Source organism: Rhopalosiphum maidis, chromosome 1 (assembly GCF_003676215.2).
Source record: "Rhopalosiphum maidis isolate BTI-1 chromosome 1, ASM367621v3, whole genome shotgun sequence".
In the NCBI taxonomy this organism is placed as follows: Eukaryota; Metazoa; Arthropoda; class Insecta; order Hemiptera; family Aphididae; genus Rhopalosiphum; species Rhopalosiphum maidis.
In genome coordinates, this window is record NC_040877.1 from 28,969,315 (window position 1) to 28,987,583 (window position 18,269).

Genomic DNA, 18,269 nt, shown 5'->3' on the forward strand with positions numbered 1-18,269 from the left:
AAATTTTAACAACATTGAATATTAAAACAAAAAACAAAGTTTTAATATTATTATTTTAATTAAAAAAATTATTTGTTCTTCATATAATAATAATATATTTTATATTCTTAGGTTCTAAATAATGTGAATCAATAGCAATTTTGTATCATTATGTTTCAATAGTTTACCTTTAAATTGGTTAAAAACACGTTCTTTATAGCTATTTAAAATACTGAATAGAAGTAAAAATATTTTACAATGATATGACGTGATAACTATATTTTACATTGTGTAGCATTATTGTGTTTCTCTCCGTCGTGTGTGCATCGAATTTGTGTTTTACTACATAGCCATATGGTAAGAATTGTAATACTAATAATATTAAAATAAAGCTATAGATATAGGTAGTATAATTTTAAGTATGCTTTTCTCATAATTATACCAATATTAAAATTAATTAGTATTATTAGGATATAATATGTTTTTGAGAATAAATGAAATGATTCTTATACCATTTTATTATTCCTGTTTTTTTAACAAACTATATACATATCAAATTTAAGGACGGTTTCACTTAGAAAATTGGATCTAGTTGATACATGGGTAAGCTTTTTAATATAATGTTAAATTGTAATTAAAAAAAATCAAAAATGCATTGTCGCAATTTGTTTATAAACATTTAAAGTTAAAATATTGATGACACTTCTACATTGAATACATTTTAATCACATAATTTCGTAATAATTATTCTCGTATTATCATTGTTTATGACATTTTCTAAATTTGTTGGTTATTATCTATAAATTTTGTTATCAATTGTTTTGTATAGTCAAAATAACTTTAAAACGATACAGGATTCCAATTAAGTTATACTTGATAATAGAAAATATAATCATGTTATTCTATTCGTAAAAGCTTTTATTTTGGTTAATAAGATTTCCGTAAAATAACATTTTTTTATAGCTCCTTGCTAGAATTAATAAAATTATTATATTAGCATTAATTATACTAAAATAATATTATATACTTGTCAAAAATATTACAATAGTTATTAAATTTTTTTAAATGGGCATTTTCATGTGAATATAAAATAAATAAATATAATATTCATGTGTTAAATATTGATAATTTACAATATATAGATAAAATAAAATAAAGTAAGAATAAAGAATCTAGAAAGAGTTTGTAATATTTGTAAACGTTATGACAAAATATATATATACTTGTAACAGTATTAAAAATATTAATATTAATATTTTATTTATATTTATAAATTTGAGATTTTTTTATTAGTTAAGGATATACAAGTTTTATTTATTTTAATTTCTAAGCTTGAAAATGCAATACAATGTTCTTCTTAAATTTAATTGGTATTGCAGCATACTCCAATTAATATTAACAAAAAATAGATACAATGATATTACTATTACTGTTCATAATTTTTTTTTTATAGTTATTTAAAGTTATAATTTTGAAGAAATTAAATTATATATAAACAAAAAATATGTATGATAACAATTACAGTTTAAAAACGTAATTAATTGTGTACAGTACACGAGTATTGTAACTATTACGTGTTATCTTTTTTTATACCAGGAACATTTTCAAAATTTTTTTTTTTTTTGTGTGTGTCAGTAACGTATAAATAAATTGTAAGATGCAATATAAGGCTGACTAGACATTATTATATTATAGGTCAGAGTAGCGAATGTGCTGAGGCAACATAAATGTAAATGAGACAGCCTAAATGGGGCGATTCGTCAGTGTCCCCGGATCGAAATTCGATAACGGGTTTACGTCGATCCGGGAAACATTTGAATTTAATTGCTTTTAGTTGTAAAAAAAAGGTTTCGTCTCTTTGATTGTTTTAGAAATTTGTTTTTTTATCAGTTCCAATTTTATTTAGTTTTTATCAAAATACATTGTGATATGGACTAATATTTATAGATATTATATACATTTGTTTTTATTCATGTAGAAATATCGATTGTAACATATTATTTATATAATATATAATAGTTTCTTGTAAAAATAAAATAAGCATATTATATAAAAAATTACAAAATATTAGTTGTAGTATAACAATATTATTTATTAGTTATTAGTAATAATGGCAATAATAATATGATAGTTGAGTGTTGACGTAACAGCTTTTCTGATTGGATTATGAATTATATTTGTGTGTTGAACTCACGTTATATGAGCAATATGATGCTTTAAAGTCGAATAGCTATCAATTTATACATATCTTAGTTATAATGACACTAAAAAGTCAGTATGCAAATGACTGAAATGGTGAAGTAAGTATTAATAATTATTGTTTCAATTCTTTGGGTTGTTTTTAAAACTAAAATAGTAAACTTACCTGTATGTTTTTTCAATTCATTATAATACAACTATTATCATTTTGGATACTTATGAAGTTTGTGATTATTTTCATAACTAATTTTTATATATATAAAAAAAAACAATTAAATCTTGCTAGCCAATTACAGGAACCTATTTATTCTGTAATATTGAGAAACAAATAAACCGAATTAAATTTTTTAATACCAATTGGGATCAAAATCGAAAAAATCGTAAAGTTCCAAGCTCTGATTTTCATTGGTACTTATATGATTGTATCACTTACCAAAAAATACTACCATATTTGATGTACACGTTTGACAAAACTATAAAAAATCACTATTGTCATGGGTTCTTTAAAAATGTATTCGGAATACTAAATTTAATACTCGGTGTCTATTGTATTTGAATATTTTCTTTCAAATATATTTTAATATAAACCAAAATAATTATAAAAAATAGGGATTTGAAACTTCTTGTAGTGTCACTGTAAAATGAAATTCTAAGGAAAATGTAGGGTGTCGTGAACAAAGTGGAATACACAATACATTGTAATACAAAATTATTTAAGAAATAATATTACTCTGTTTGTGATGCAGGCGCATAGAAATTATTTGTTTTTTTTTTGATATTTATTTTATTTTTATATCATAATCTAAAATAATCTTGAAATATGATCTTGTAATTATTATTTAATTATTTTTAAGTTTAACATATATAACATATACCTAACCTATACATAACCTATACAGACGTATACATATTTTTACTAGACTGAAAAATGAACCCTAGAACTTAGACAGTACACATTTTATACTTATTTGTAAAAATATCAATACTTTTTATATATTACAGTGTTAGTTAGTTATACCTTTGAAAATTTCACTTTATCAGACTGATAAACAACAATTTATTTTTAAATTAACCCAATCAAATAATATAATCAAATAATATTTATCATAATATAATCATATATTTATAAGAGTATTTTTGCAAGGTATGTGTATAAATGTTTATTGTGTTAATTTTTAGGAGTCCAAAAAATTTATAAAAGAAAAGTCTATCTGTAAATCTGGCTTAATGAAATTGCCATTTTATATTCCTTACATTGATTTTGTACCCGGAAAATCTATACAAATTACAGTTGAATTGGATAGCAGTAATAATATGGATGTAGATTATATTATTAGAATAAGAGCGGAAAGAGTAATAATTTTTTTATATTTTAAATAAAATAAAATTTATTGATTTTAAGAATTTGTTGTATTTTATAGATATGGAAAATTATAGCTAATACGTCTTCCAAGTCTAAAAAATCAAATATTGTTAAAAAAATAATGGTGTTAAATTGTGTTGAAAAACACACTTCAATAACACTCATGGTACAAATTCAAATTCCAAAAAGTCCGAGGATAATTAATTTTAAATATTGCGGTGTTATAACTGATACATTTACTCTACATGTAATAATGTAGCATAATATTATTTTTTTGAGGAAATAATTGAATGATATTTTTTGTTTTTTATAGGTTGAGGTGTTCAAGATATAGCGTACGTATATAATAACATAATCGTGAGTAATGTGCCATTAACAACAGTAAGCGATGCTCATAAAAATAATTTTTCTATTCAGTTATCAAACAAACCAATCTTAACAAATTCTATTTCATTTGTAGGTTGAGTTAATTTTGGTTCCTGCTCAACAAGTAGTTCAAAGCAACCAAAAATATTTCGTGCTACGATATAATAAAATAAGTCAATTTCAAACGAAAAAGTTTACTGTTATTGAATCATCTGTATATTCAGATCTAGGTGGTACCCTTTAATTATTTTAAAAAATTAAATGATTACACTATAAATAAAATGATCTTCAAACGTTAATTATAATAAAACGACAATTTTTTAATCAATAGAAATAAAAAACTATGTATGTAGGTTTATAGTTTACCTGCTAATTTTTTAAAATTATAATATATGTAGACATCTAAAAAAAAAATGTTTATAAATAAAGCAATATTATAATATATGTACTATAGTTATATTTAAAAACAGCAAACCAAAAGTATAGCCGCTATACTATAGCGTAATTAAATGCGTATTTCAAAAGATTGATTTTGGTACTCGGTCGATGATCCAAGCTTATGACGATATCAAGTCTGCGTGAAATACAATTTTTTAGCTTAGTTCAAGATTATCTAACAATTGTTTCTCTCTTATAATTTGAACAAAATTTGATTTTCAATAGTGGTTTTTGAATATGGTTCATTATTTTTATAATTGATTAAACGGTTTGTAAGTACGACATTTTTATTATTAATGTACATTTTAGCAAAATAATTTTTTTTATTACATCGTCAATAAATATTTTCATTATATATGTTAGTTGACCCAATATAAAATTTAAAGTTGTTTGGTAATTATATTTTGTTTTTAGATTTACTTTCAATAATTTTAGCCTACACAGGGTCATACATTTTAAAATTCACACGCGCATGAATAATTTAAATTATTTTATTATATATACAATTGTTAATATAACACATTTTAAACTATGTAAAATATTTGCATTGTCATGAATATTGTCTTATCTCAGTCAATCGACATAAAATGTAAAAACGAAAATGCTTGAAGTTGTGTAAGTATATAATAGTATAATATATAAATAAATATATGTATAGCCGTATACATAAATTGTATAGGCATCATTGTTATATTATTATTATTATGTAAAAAAAAAAAGTATACCTATTATTGTATTAAAATGTATAATACTTAAGTAAACTATTTTACACAGTAAACAGTCTACATATTTTATCTCGGTACTCATAAAAAAAAGTTACTTTATTACAGCTTTTAAATATTGTAAACGGAGTAGGTATGTAAAAATTGTTTTTGTGGGACGTACTTAGTGGTTCAAAAGATTGGACTCTGCAAGTTCATAGCCTCTTCGTGGTTTATTGAAATTCCCATCACTTTCACCGTACCACCCAATTTTCAAGACTAATATTTTAGTTGTTAAAACATAACAATTTACTACAAAAACCTATTCTTTATTTTCGACCCATTAGCAACTTAGGTCTTTTAGAGTTTATTATGCTACAAAATATGACAATCACAACAACCTATTCTTTCAACTGAGTCCAACGAGGACCGGATTAAATATATAAAAGTGATACAGTCACCGGCGGCACCCTTCTTCCGTAAAGAGCCAAATTGATATCGACTTTAAATTTAACACTAGAGGTCTTAATCCTGCAGACTTGAAACCAATTCAACTGCAGTAATATAAATTTAATTATTCAATTACAACAACTCGTCGTGACTCGTGGGTCTGAGAAGAGAATATAAAATTAGGTGCTGAACGCTGTAGTCAATATGATTAATATTCATAATACGAACAAAACAAATTTAGTTGCCACTCAAACAACAAGACTTTCATTACTCATGAAGACATTGTAGAGATCATCTGAAACTCCAGATTTCACCAGCCATGGAAAAATCTTAGTGTCAATACCAATCTATATCGCCATTAGGTAAGGTACGTGGTAATTCTTTCACCATAGAACCTTAGAACCTGGCATAACTTATTAATAATATAATAATATTACAACCATGTGGTCTAACCCGACCTAGGTACTAGTATGCTATAAATATAAGTATTCATTTCTTGAGTTGTATATTTAAAAAAAAATTGTTCTTATTTTGTATATGCTATCGTTTCTGGACTTCTAATATTATACTTAACATTTATTTAAAAATATTTTATTTTGAAAATAATTTTTTTTTTTACACAGTTGAAGTAGAAAATCGTAAAATATTGTTATAGGTTTTGCAAAATTTAAGTCAATAAATTAAGTATAGATTGAATGAGAATGTATAAACACAGGATGTTTATAATATTTTGTAACCATAATTGTACTGTTACATTAAGATTTGATTGATAGTTTGAATTGTGAATCAATGTAAGATTGTTTATTTAAAAATTGTATGAGACGATTAACAAGTCAATAATGGTACAATGTTAACAAGAATTTGTAATGATAATATATGTGTTGTATGTATTATTGAGTAATGATTAAAACGCTAAAAACAGACTTCCGGATTCTGTTTATTAAAGCGCAGATGTGTCAATACATTTAATAAATAATAAAAAATGCATTTGATGGATTGAAATGTTTCGAAGTGATGTATATAAAAATAAATTATTACATTATCGACTGTTTAGCTTCTCATGATGAGTTGCGTGGCATTGCATATTCGAACTCGGCTTGTTGATGAAAATGATGATGCTAACCCATGGATAGAGTTTGTAGTTTTTTAAGAATTTTTTTGTTTTTAATAGTAGTAGCTCGGAGCTGAAAAATAAACAAAAAACAACAATTATTATAAAAACGTCGTTTCACTGCCAATATTTCAATAAATTGTACTGTACATGTTCCGTGGCATATTAATAGGTATAAATTTTAAATTTTAAGTATTAATAATAATAATAATAACAATATTATACAAATATATAATATACTCGATACTCACTGAACGGCCTGATGGGATGGTGTCCCCACAAGTAGGTCCTCTTCACCGGAGACAAGTAGCTGTTCCTCAGATACGATTTTGCGGGTGGCCTGTACGATGAGCTACTCGGCGTAAATGGTTTAAGGTGTGGGTATTCCCACCACCATGGGTCTCGGACGTACCTAGATCTGGGTGTGTATACGCTCGGCTCGAACATCTCGGACAGTGGCCGTCTCTTGACTCCACCGGTTGAGTAAATAGGTAAACCTGTGGTGGAAAAACATTAACAACAACAACAAAAACATTAAAACCACACGTTGTTACAACATTATACGGATTACTAAAACAATTTTTTTTTTGTGGGCTAAATTTTACAATTTTGTTTGTGCTTTGGTCTTTTTCAGCGATCGATCTACTGTGTCGTATGACTCAAAATGTGACTCGAATATTATTACTATGCTTAATTTTAGGTGTTATGTATTATATAGGTAATTATTTTATCCAAGAACATTCATTATTTCAAAAACAATAAACATTGAAAAAGAATATGTTTTTCAGAAAAAATCGTATAAAAATCGAATGTTGAACGAGTAGTTTGGTTATAAGCATTTATAGTTTACATGATCGGAATGGTGTAAAATAGGGGTGAATACACCGTTGATAGTTGATCCACTACTCTAATCTCACTAATCTGTTTTAAACGATAAAAATAGTCAAAATATAATTTTTTTACAAAAATAGTTATAATGTTTTAAAACTATAGATAAAAAAAATATATTTTTTTTAAAACGTTAATAATTTTTGAAATAAATAATGAGTGTTTTACGTTCAATGAATCACATGGTTATGATTATTCGAACAACGAACGACGAATACAGAACCGGTCGTAAATCGTAACGACATAGTTTTTTTTATCTTTAACAGACATTAGCAATGTTTTTTTTTTCATACAAGAACGCTCATTATGTTCAAAACGCGTTTCCTCGTTAATATCTAATTGACTATACACTTTTAATAGACGAACAATATTCGTTAAAGACTGTTTAATAAACTGCGTGTCTTATTGCAATGAATATCTCATTAAGTCTTTTAACCGCTGTTTTGATGTTTTTTCCAACACTATACAAGCGTAATACCTATACATAGAAACTCTTATTTTATACGTGAACTTATATGATCTACGTACGGACAATATCATATTATGTATTTGGCTCAAACAATTGACGTGAGATTATAATTTTTTAATTTTAAAATGCTAGAATTTATTATAGAGCTAAAATATACGTCATTTTTTTATCTTCGAAAATGTTCAAGGAAAATTCAACAATCGTGGTTTTTACCGGTTCGTGATTCAGAAACATTTTCCGATGTAACGGTTTATATCAGCTCCGAGTCATGTCTGACATTTTTTTTTTAAACACGATACGATATCGTTAATATAATTAGGTATTTAATAATTGTATACGTATACTCAGTATGCCTGCGACTGTTTAGGATAACGTTACCTGAGAAGTTGTAACCTTTGATGGGCGGTAGGGATGTTGCTCGTCTCTCCGGTAGCGGTAAGGGTTTCTTTGGTTCGTAGTACGCCGGATGGTCCCCGGGGAATATTTTGTTGAGTTCGGCCATGCGATCCAAATGATCCGTCCAGTCTTGTAGCGCTTTGAACGGTTCAGTGTGATAGGGATCTGAACATGGGCAATAAACTCACGTTATCATCATTTATCACTCATTCTCACGTAAGTAGGTTATTCATGATATTGTGTTACTAGGCGGGCATATAGGTCGTCGGCAGAGCGTAAAACATTGCGTGTTATCGACAGAAACTGTATAGGATATTATCATGTTAAGTCAGTGGCGTAACCGGGAGGTTACCAAAGGCTGCAGCTTACCCCAAATTTTCAGGAAAAATGGTACAAGTGTTCTATGAAAGTATTACGTAAGACTAACTATATATTAAAATTGCAATAATTTACGTGGAATACGAAGAATGCTGCACAATTTTGAAATGTTATATATAATGTAACCTCGGAATCAGCGTGGTATCTAACTTTTGAGGGATTGTTAAGCTTCTCCTTACCTCTAGATTATAAATAAATAATTATTAGAGTCATCCTAAAGCAAAATCCTAGCTACGCCGCTGTATTATAAAATATTCATCACTAGTGTGAATAATTTGTGATTTGGTTGTACATATGTATACTATTATAAAATTTTGCATACTTACCGACGGTTTCTGCGTTATGCTTCCGTCCCATCGCGGTATTGATTTTGTTATATTATGTATTTACTCACTCGCATCGATTAAGCTTAAAATGGCTCATAGTTAATATAGACGGTTTGAAAGCTTCTGTGTGTTTAGATTGCGTGTTTAGATGACAAAAATAAATTATTACCATTCAATCAATTATTAAGCTAGATCACGTTATATTACTTTCGGTGAACCCAAGCGGTAGCGGGCTACAAGAAGCTTTAGTAAAATCATTGTTTCAACACAACAATAATATATGAACATAATAATAATAATTGTTAATTATTATTATATTGATACGCAATAATCGTCGTGTATTTTCTGTATGATTTTTTTTTACACCATTGAATGATGTTTTATTTGACGTACATGGTTGGTACTCGATGCAGATTTTTTTGTTTTTTAATCCAGGCGTGACGGGTTTTCAAAAATATAGCGAAACAAAATATTTAAATAGTAAGTAATTATATTTCAAAAAATAATAATTAAATCATATAAACAAAAAATTATAATAAAGGCAACAACAACAACAATATTGTATACATAATACAAAACAGAATTCGGTAACAGTATTTATACTTTTGGAGTATAAAATAATATATAGTTTATCAATACGCTACAATATTTATTTCTGATAACACCTATACGTCTGTCTAAGCGATATCTAATAATTATAATAAATGTATAAATTTATCGTAATTTTAATGAAAAAAAAAAAAAAAAAAAACAAGAAGATTGCCTTTTCATATAAATATGTATAATATATGATATAATATAATGATCGTCTCGGTGGCGAGCACTCAACGGACGTTTGAAATAGAATTCGTAACGTGTACGGAATTTCATATTATCATTATTGAATGGCGATCTCGGTCGTTCATATTACAGTTGTTATTACATCGATCGATCGATCGGTCGGTCGGTTGGTTTAAAACGGACGAAGAGTGTGTGAAAAATGGCCGAAAGTGACGCGTGTCAAGGTGGGGTATACAATTATAGAAATTCCGCGGTAATAAAAATAATAATAAACAAATAAACATAATATTATAATAATATATCAGAATTTTCGCTTTGGCGCGTCACATGACGGCACGGGGCATTTGCGATGTTTTTCCGAAACGGTTTGTGGAAAAAAATATGTGATCAATGTACTTATATTACAATTATTATTATTATTATTATGATTATGATTATTATTACTATTATTATTATTGCTGTTGATTAAATTGGTTGGTTGTGTACAGAGTTTATAATGATATATCATAAATAACGTCTGTATAGAAATATAGTATTATTATTATTATTATTATAGCGGTACATATTATATTATTATTATATTATATAGCGGTGGTTTGCGTGGTCGGCGACGTCGTCATCAGTACGTACCGTATGTCGGGTAGCGGTCGGAGTGGTAGTTGTGCGGGTAAATGTTCCTGGGCGATATGCCGTACGTGTCTCTTGAGATTGGCAGGTAACGGTATCCCGGTGTGTTGATTCTGTCGGTCGGGTGCACGGGGTCGTCGTAGATGGACTTGTAGCTGGGCCATGTCGGGTAGTCGGCGCTCAAGATGGGCCTGAACACTCCCCTGCTGCCGGGTGTGTGGTAGTGTGTGATTTCCGGTGCCCTCATGTCATCTGAGCCTGTTTGCGGACGGTAAAAATAGAAACGATATTGTCAGTACTCGGCAATAATATTTATGGGTGACATCAGCAAAATTGTCACAAAATATGATATTTTCTAAATTATTATTACGTTTTTTTTATTTCGAGAGGGAAAACGTCTGTCTTTCCATGAAATAGGTAAAAGGTAACGTCTTAAATAATGTTATAAAATGTTCAAGTCGAGTAGGTAACGAGTCGGGCTGGTCGTTTGGTGTGGGTAGGTCTGATATTTTTGTATGGGGTCGACTGGTGATCTTGAAAGTCACAGTCTAGACTAGGTAAAGATCTGCTTGACAGTAGAGCATTTTATCGATTCTAGTAGCATTTTGAAAGAGGTACGTGTGTTTCGCCAGAACAGTTAGTTCAAAACGATCTAGCTATTTATTATGTGTTAATTTGAAATTGTAAGTTTATCGGAACCAGAAAATATAATAGTTATACTTCCCGAACAATAAATACAAATCATAATTTCATTTGTCGTTATTAAATTGACATACATACTTTTAATAATATGTAGCATATTATTTTTTCAGAGTGCATTACTTAAAACTGGCAATTGTTCAAAATGTTGAAAAAATAATTTAAAAAAAATGTAAATGTTGTATTATGATTTATAGTTTATAATTTGAATAATTGATTATTATACTTAGAATTTAATGCTTAGATGATCAGTAAGTATCTAATTTATTATTTTGTAAGATATTTAAATATTATTTTTCTAACTATAGTATACGTCATAAATTTTGGCCTAATTAAGTTAAGGAATGTAATAGAATCTACATGGTGTGTTAAAACTATTTCTATACTGGCGGAATCGATACTATATTGGTTAAATCGATGGCAGTAGATGCGTTATGTTGAACTTACATAGTCGCATCTGAAACATTATTATTTTATTAAAACACGTGTTTATATCCAAATGGCCCGCGATTTACATCACATTTTATTATTGGATTGTCGAAACACTATTGAAACCATTTGAATGTGTAATAGATATCAATTGATGTAAGTTTAGTTGCTGAACATAAGTACATCTAAGGAATAGCGTTATTCAAATCAAAAGTATAGTATTTAAATTCGTCTCGGAATGCGTTGTTTATAAAATAGTTTCTAGGCGGGTGGTTATAACCATTACTTCACAATATATTGCAAGATATAAATAGATTCTATTGATCATTTCGATTTCAGTAACTTGATTCGTGTGTTATAATCAAAATTGTTTCGGATAAAAATTTAATTATCACTAAATGTACCGTTACAAACATTTGGCTCATCGTTTTACCTCCATACAGTTATAGTTTGAGTGCATTACATTTTAATTAATATTATTAATAAAAAAAATTTAAAAAGAATAAGACGGCATAAAATATTTATTAACCTAGTTTTATTTGAATGGACGTGCTAAAGTGTTTTAACGATCTTGAGAATCTATTTTAAAATAGAAAATGTTCCAATTAAAAGACGCCTACGAGTTGTTGTGACAACGTGAAAACGGTTTTACAACAAAATGGTTTATTCATAATCGTTGTGATAAAATAAGAGGACACTGCAACGTGCTCAATTTAGGTATCACTTAAGTCGAGTCATCCTAGTTTCTACGACGATAATAATAAATTTTACTGTCTGTCGTCGCTTGTTTGCAATTTTACAATCGGTTGTAACGACCAACAAAAATAATTCGTATTAAAACGTCGTGTCGAATGATACTCGAACCAACAGATTCTCGAAAGTTAAAGGTTATATTATTTCTTTATTTTTTACAGTATTCTTAAAAATAATAACGAAAAAGAATGTATGACGACCCAACTATACATACCTTTTAATGCTCTGACGTAGGATTGCCAGAATTTGGCTTTTCTTTGGATGGGTTCGTTCCTGCCGATCATGTCAAGGTGCTGTTTCAACATTTTCGCGTTTTTGTGATTGACCTACGGCTTTGGTGTAATGAATTAAAAACAAGAGACTTCCTGTAAATAGAAAAAAAAGACACGCCGTTACGTTTAGATATAGGTGTTGTGACCCTCTTCAATCTGGAGGATGTGACGAGGGTTAACCATCGTGTGACCGACACACAATTAAAGCGAAACGGGAGTATATGGCGAGCAGTCGATTTAGAGTTGAAAACGAATTACGCAGGGTTTGAACGGTCAATTGTAGAAACACTTTGTACTTCTTTGGATGACATTTAGAAAACACATTGTTTAAGAACTCAATTTGAGTGTTGTACAATTGTACTGTGTTTTTGGTTTTTATTGACGTTTTGAGTTCACACTATTATTTAAACAAATGTTTAGCGTGAAATCAAAGACACATTTTTACTAAACTTGAAGTAAGCGATCAGAGTTTTGATTTTGAACGAATTTATAGATTAACAAATGAACATAAACGAATTAATTAAAGAGAATAAATGACGCTGGTAAAAATACTAGGACGTCACTCTAAATTGTATTGATTTGATCGCAAAACATTTAAACGGTTCGTTTGGTCACAACAGTAGTCACCATAACACACAAACACACACACACACGTGTGTGTGTGCACAACACATACATTTTAATTTAAAATCAATTGTAAATTAAAAATCATTAAAATTATTCATAAGTGTCTTGTAGCGTATTAAAAAAAAAAAAAAAATTAATAAATATTATTGCATTTATTATTTCATTGGTAAATCTGTGAACAATTAAATTATAGTTAATTGTGTATATTTTTAAAGCATTTGATATCAATGCTGATTAAAAAGAAAACTGTTATAACTCAATACGAATTTGTTTGGATATTGATAGATATCAATATTGAATTAGGCATATGAAAAATAATTTCGTTTAAAATGTTAAGTCGGTTACCTGTTGTAAATGAGTCAGACAGTATAACACACCAGTCGACCACGCAAGTTCTAAGTATACTGAAGAATCCTATTCTAACGATACCATCGGCATTTCCCGAACTACGCACGTATTGTTGTTTTGGTCGAATAGTATTTATAAATTAGTGTTCGTTATGATAAATATTGCGAGCGATTGGAGGGAGAAGCGAAACTCAAGTGCAGAATTGGCATCTGGAAACCGTTGGGGGCTACGAACACGACAGTTTCCCGTGGGCTTTTTTTGGCATACACCGCCCCAGCCTGCTCTATTATTATACCGTAATTTGCACGCATCTTTAAAAGTGACGCCTGTTTATTGGCCATTTGACCTTGATGTATTTCGCTCTATTATTATTATGATTATTTTTCTGGTTGTTATTCGATTTTCCGTATAAAACTCATCAAGACCTTCGGGTGTTGATGAACGACTTTTGATTTTATTCGAAAATTAAAATATACTAATTGGCTGTTGACAGTTATATAATATTATAGTTGTTGCCCGAGATTGTAATATTCATAAAAGTATTTCGAATTGTAATAGTTGGCGCTTTTGACATTATTGAATAATAATAATAATAAAAAAAAAAAAAACACCTCCTTTTATTATAATATATCAATATTTTATTGGTTAGCGTTGGACGCAAATCTAATGATATCGACATGGTAACAAATTTTACTGTCTGGAATAGTAAATAAATAGGATTATAAAAAATTAGAACATATTTTATGATTATGCAATTATTCAGCGGACTATCGACTGGCGCATGCGTAAATTCGAAGCCAAATGATGGTTTTTTAGACTTGTGTACAAATAGACGTTGTGGATTGGCACCGGGTCAAGTATTTTCCTTGAGAAAGGTTAGGCCAACAGCCCCGTGTTCAGCCGAGACCCATTTATATTATTTTGTCTAAGGACCGCTGACTAATAAGTTTTTTTTTAGGGTTCTCGAGTATGTTTTTACAAAACCCGAAAGCGAAATCATTGGTGTCTGACCATGAATTTAGAGAACAATTTTCAAACCATATTTTATATTTTCTACAGTATTATTAATATTTGCACTTTATATTAATTTATTTAAAACTTGCTTGGTCAAGATCATTAATTAATAATAACGGTAGGTATTATAAATACACCGACAAATTCATATTCCTAAATCAATCGAGTCGTATTGATGATAAACGATCACGGGTAAAATGTTTTTAATGGTTATGAGGTTTTTCGGATAAAGCTCATAGTGTTTTCTATTAGTAAATTACATTAATTTACTAATCGTGTGTTTGGCAGATTATCTTACCGGAAATTTTTAAATCAATTTAGTTAATTGTCCACTGGAATTTATAGTTAATGTTGAACTTAAAAACGAATAATTATTTAAATCATCAAACCATTATTGTTATACACGATAATATTTTTTTTCGTTATTCAACATTTCGCGATTTTTAATATCATGCAAACTGGTAGACTTTAAAGATAGACATCCCGCAAACCACTAATCTGCCGCCGCCATACCGGCTATGGATGGTGGCCAAGACTTATAATAAGCCTGAGGAATCCGGGCCAACCAACGTTCGTTTGCACTTCGCTTATTTCGGACACACGATCGGACGGACCGAAAGCCCACTGACCGAAAAAGGGAAAACCCGAATTGTATTGTACTGTGAGTCCGCCAACTAGGCTACGTGCGAATAGTTAATGGAAGAAAAATATTATTAAAAAAAAAAGAAATAATTGTCACAGCGTGTGTATATAGTTATAAGACGAATTCAAGAAACAAAACTTTAAATATAATTCGATTGAACCGATCATAAAATCGATCATCAAATTGTATTGTACCGTCGTTTTTCGTTGCATTGTTTTAAATTATTATTTCTATTGGGTTTTTTCCATGTTTTCGTATTGATTATTAGTTCTATTCCTTGATATTATTATAGCGTTTATTTTATTCTAACTGAGATTTAACTATAAGCTGTCTTTAATAGATACGGTTACCGAATATACTACCAATATATATTAATTTTTTTCTATTCTGTGTAATTGTAAGTTGTAATTATTTTTATCTAGATTTAAAAATTTGTTCTTCATTAATTTAAAATTATAAAAATATTTTATTGAGCTTTTATCTTTGTGTTCAATTAAATTTTATAGTATTATAATGATTCTTAATTAATTATTACAATTTATAAAAAATGATTTTGTCTTATAATAAATTAGTTAAATAAAAAAAAAAAATCTTAATTATGTACCTAAATTTAATAAAAATAATAACTTTTATCAAGAAGATAACATTTAAATTTATACCTATTTGTATGTGTTATAAAATTATTAAATATAATAAAAAAAATATTTGAAAGTGTTATTAATAAAAAAAAACTTAATGAAAAATAATTAATAATAAGGTGTTATGGATGGGGAAAAAATATAAGTTTTATATAAATTTCGTTATTTACCTGATAAGTGTCTTGTTGCTTGAGCCGGTCCCTTCGCGCCACTGAATTATAACGGACGATACGTTTTTTCGGTCCCCGTCATGAGGTCTCGCTCGAAATAGATAAAGCTCAGATCTGACGAAACGCGCCTCCCACTCGGCCCCCAAACAATACTCAGGCGTAATATGTATTAATATTGTTTAAAAAAAAACTAAATGGTCATTTTTTTTTTGGCTTATCATTAGACGTTCATTTATGAAGTATCTGTTTGACCCTGGGTCGACGATTAAAATTGCACGCACATGCGGCCACTTGCAAAAGTATAGATCCGGACGTTTAGAAAAAAAAGCTTATTATAAAAAATAAATAAATGTATACCCGGTGTAACAGTGCACATACGTCAGGCCAAATGTAGAGATCAAGTGTAAGACTATGTTCTAAGAACATTTTGGTAGCCTTTTGAATTTGAAAATTACCCTGAAAATTGTCTAGGTACTGTCTTATTAAACTTAATAATACATTATTCTTTATTTTAATATATTATTATCATCTGTTGAAATATTAATAATAATATAATTGTGTAATTTAGACTTAATTGTATAAGACCTCTGTTTATAAATTCACGACTTCAAATTTGGAAAAAAATATTCAGAATTATAATTTTTAAATACAATTTATTTTATAATATAATGGAAAAAATATAATAAACACGTGTGATTATATCTTGTAATCAATATAGTAAAATTTCAAAATAATGAATAATGAGTAATAAGGAATGAAATGTTTAAACCTCAACCATTTTAAGCAATTAATTGTACCTCTTAATTGGTGTAAATTTGTTAATTTATCAGTTTAATAGCAGTATATCCAATGGTAAAATATTTATTTTTACTATTATAATTTTGTTAACATAAATATTTTTTTAAATTAATTGAATTAATGAATTATTAAATCTAAATATTATTACTATTTTTTTAAATTAACAAAATAGACAAATTGAAAAACTTGCCATCATTTTAAACATACATATATTATATATAGTACTATCATTATACTATATTATCATTTCGTACCAAAAATAAAATATATATTATTGTTTAGCAAGCAGATAATACAAATTGTACACGTTGATTAATTCTACAGGGTGTCCCACGAGGATTTACCCATTGTGATATATCCTGAAATAATGGAGATATCATAATTCTGGTTTTTTAATAAGATTCATGGGGACAAAAACTACAAATATTTCATGTTTTAATTTATTTTTATGTTTTGGTGAAAAACATAAAAATATATTTTTTTATTTAATTATTTAAAAAAAATTGAAGACAGCCATTGTGTAGAGTTTTTTTTTTTTGAAAATATCAACGTTTTAACATTTTAATTTCCTGATTTTTAATATTTTTTCTAGTTTCGAAAAAACTGCGAAATTATTATTATGTTTATGTCTTGCCAAAAAACGGGACAAGATAATAATATCGAAACATTAAATTAGGTATTTAAATTTCGGACTATGCCATACTGTTATATCATAATAATTTAATAAAACTAGTTATAACAAAAATGTACATATTGATATTTTGTACAATAGTTATTAACTTTATTTAAAAATTTAACAATGTTGAAGAAATAAAATGTGACGTTTATTGCGAGCTACACTGAAACTCGTTCGCCAGCCATACGAGCACGCAGGCCACATGATACAATATCACTATAGCACTATCGTATTAAATAATCCGCAGTTTTTTCGAAACTAGAAAAAATATTAAAAATCAGGAAATTTATGAAATTAAAATGTTAAAAAGTCAATTTTTGGCCTTATTTTTTTTCAAAAAAAAAAAAACTCTACATAATGGCTGTCTTCAATTTTTTTTAAATAATTAAATAAAAAAATACATTTTTAACTTTTTTACCAAAACATAAAAATAAATTAAAACATGAAATATTTGTAGTTTTTGTCCCTATGAATCTTATTAAAAAACCAGAATTATGATATCTCCATTATTTCAAGAGATATTGCAACGGGTAAATCCTTTGCGGGCACTGTATATTATCACGTTTTCACTTGAGGAAAAAAAGTAAATTTAAATATCAAAAATATTGATTTTATCTTTAATATTTGGTAATGGATTTTTAATATTACATATTTTATTTATTGGCACATTTATGATTTTATTTTACTTCAAGTAGGTACATTTTAAATATTTTAAGTTCACATACTGCTAG

The 18,269-nt window shown here is 27.9% G+C and overlaps 2 protein-coding genes across 4 annotated transcripts; one reads left to right on the plus strand and one right to left on the minus strand.

Annotated features, from left to right (window-relative positions):
- The first annotated feature begins 305 nt into the window (after positions 1 to 305).
- LOC113549626 lies at positions 306 to 4,616 on the plus strand. Its single transcript, XM_026951020.1, has 5 exons — positions 306 to 336; positions 3,358 to 3,531; positions 3,600 to 3,788; positions 3,855 to 3,922; positions 4,002 to 4,616. Exons 1-4 carry the CDS (start codon positions 334 to 336, stop codon positions 3,873 to 3,875), a joined length of 387 nt encoding a protein of 128 aa, XP_026806821.1. The 5' UTR covers positions 306 to 333; the 3' UTR covers positions 3,876 to 3,922; positions 4,002 to 4,616.
- A 1,659-nt stretch (positions 4,617 to 6,275) lies between these two features.
- Positions 6,276 to 16,200, minus strand: LOC113552977. Of its 3 annotated transcripts, none has more exons than XM_026956060.1 (6): positions 16,065 to 16,200; positions 12,567 to 12,717; positions 10,475 to 10,729; positions 8,343 to 8,525; positions 6,859 to 7,104; positions 6,414 to 6,680 (listed from the first exon to the last, which is right to left on the minus strand). In XM_026956060.1, the coding sequence occupies exons 2-6, from the start codon at positions 12,655 to 12,657 to the stop codon at positions 6,661 to 6,663; spliced, it is 795 nt and encodes a 264-aa protein (XP_026811861.1). In that variant the 5' UTR covers positions 12,658 to 12,717; positions 16,065 to 16,200; the 3' UTR covers positions 6,414 to 6,660. The 3 variants fall into 3 exon arrangements, with proteins under 3 accessions (XP_026811878.1, XP_026811861.1, XP_026811869.1); XM_026956068.1 differs by lacking the exon at positions 16,065 to 16,200 and adding an exon at positions 13,597 to 13,754; XM_026956077.1 differs by lacking the exon at positions 16,065 to 16,200 and having other exon boundaries at positions 6,276 to 6,680; positions 12,567 to 12,666.
- Between the last annotated feature and the right edge of the window lie 2,069 nt (positions 16,201 to 18,269).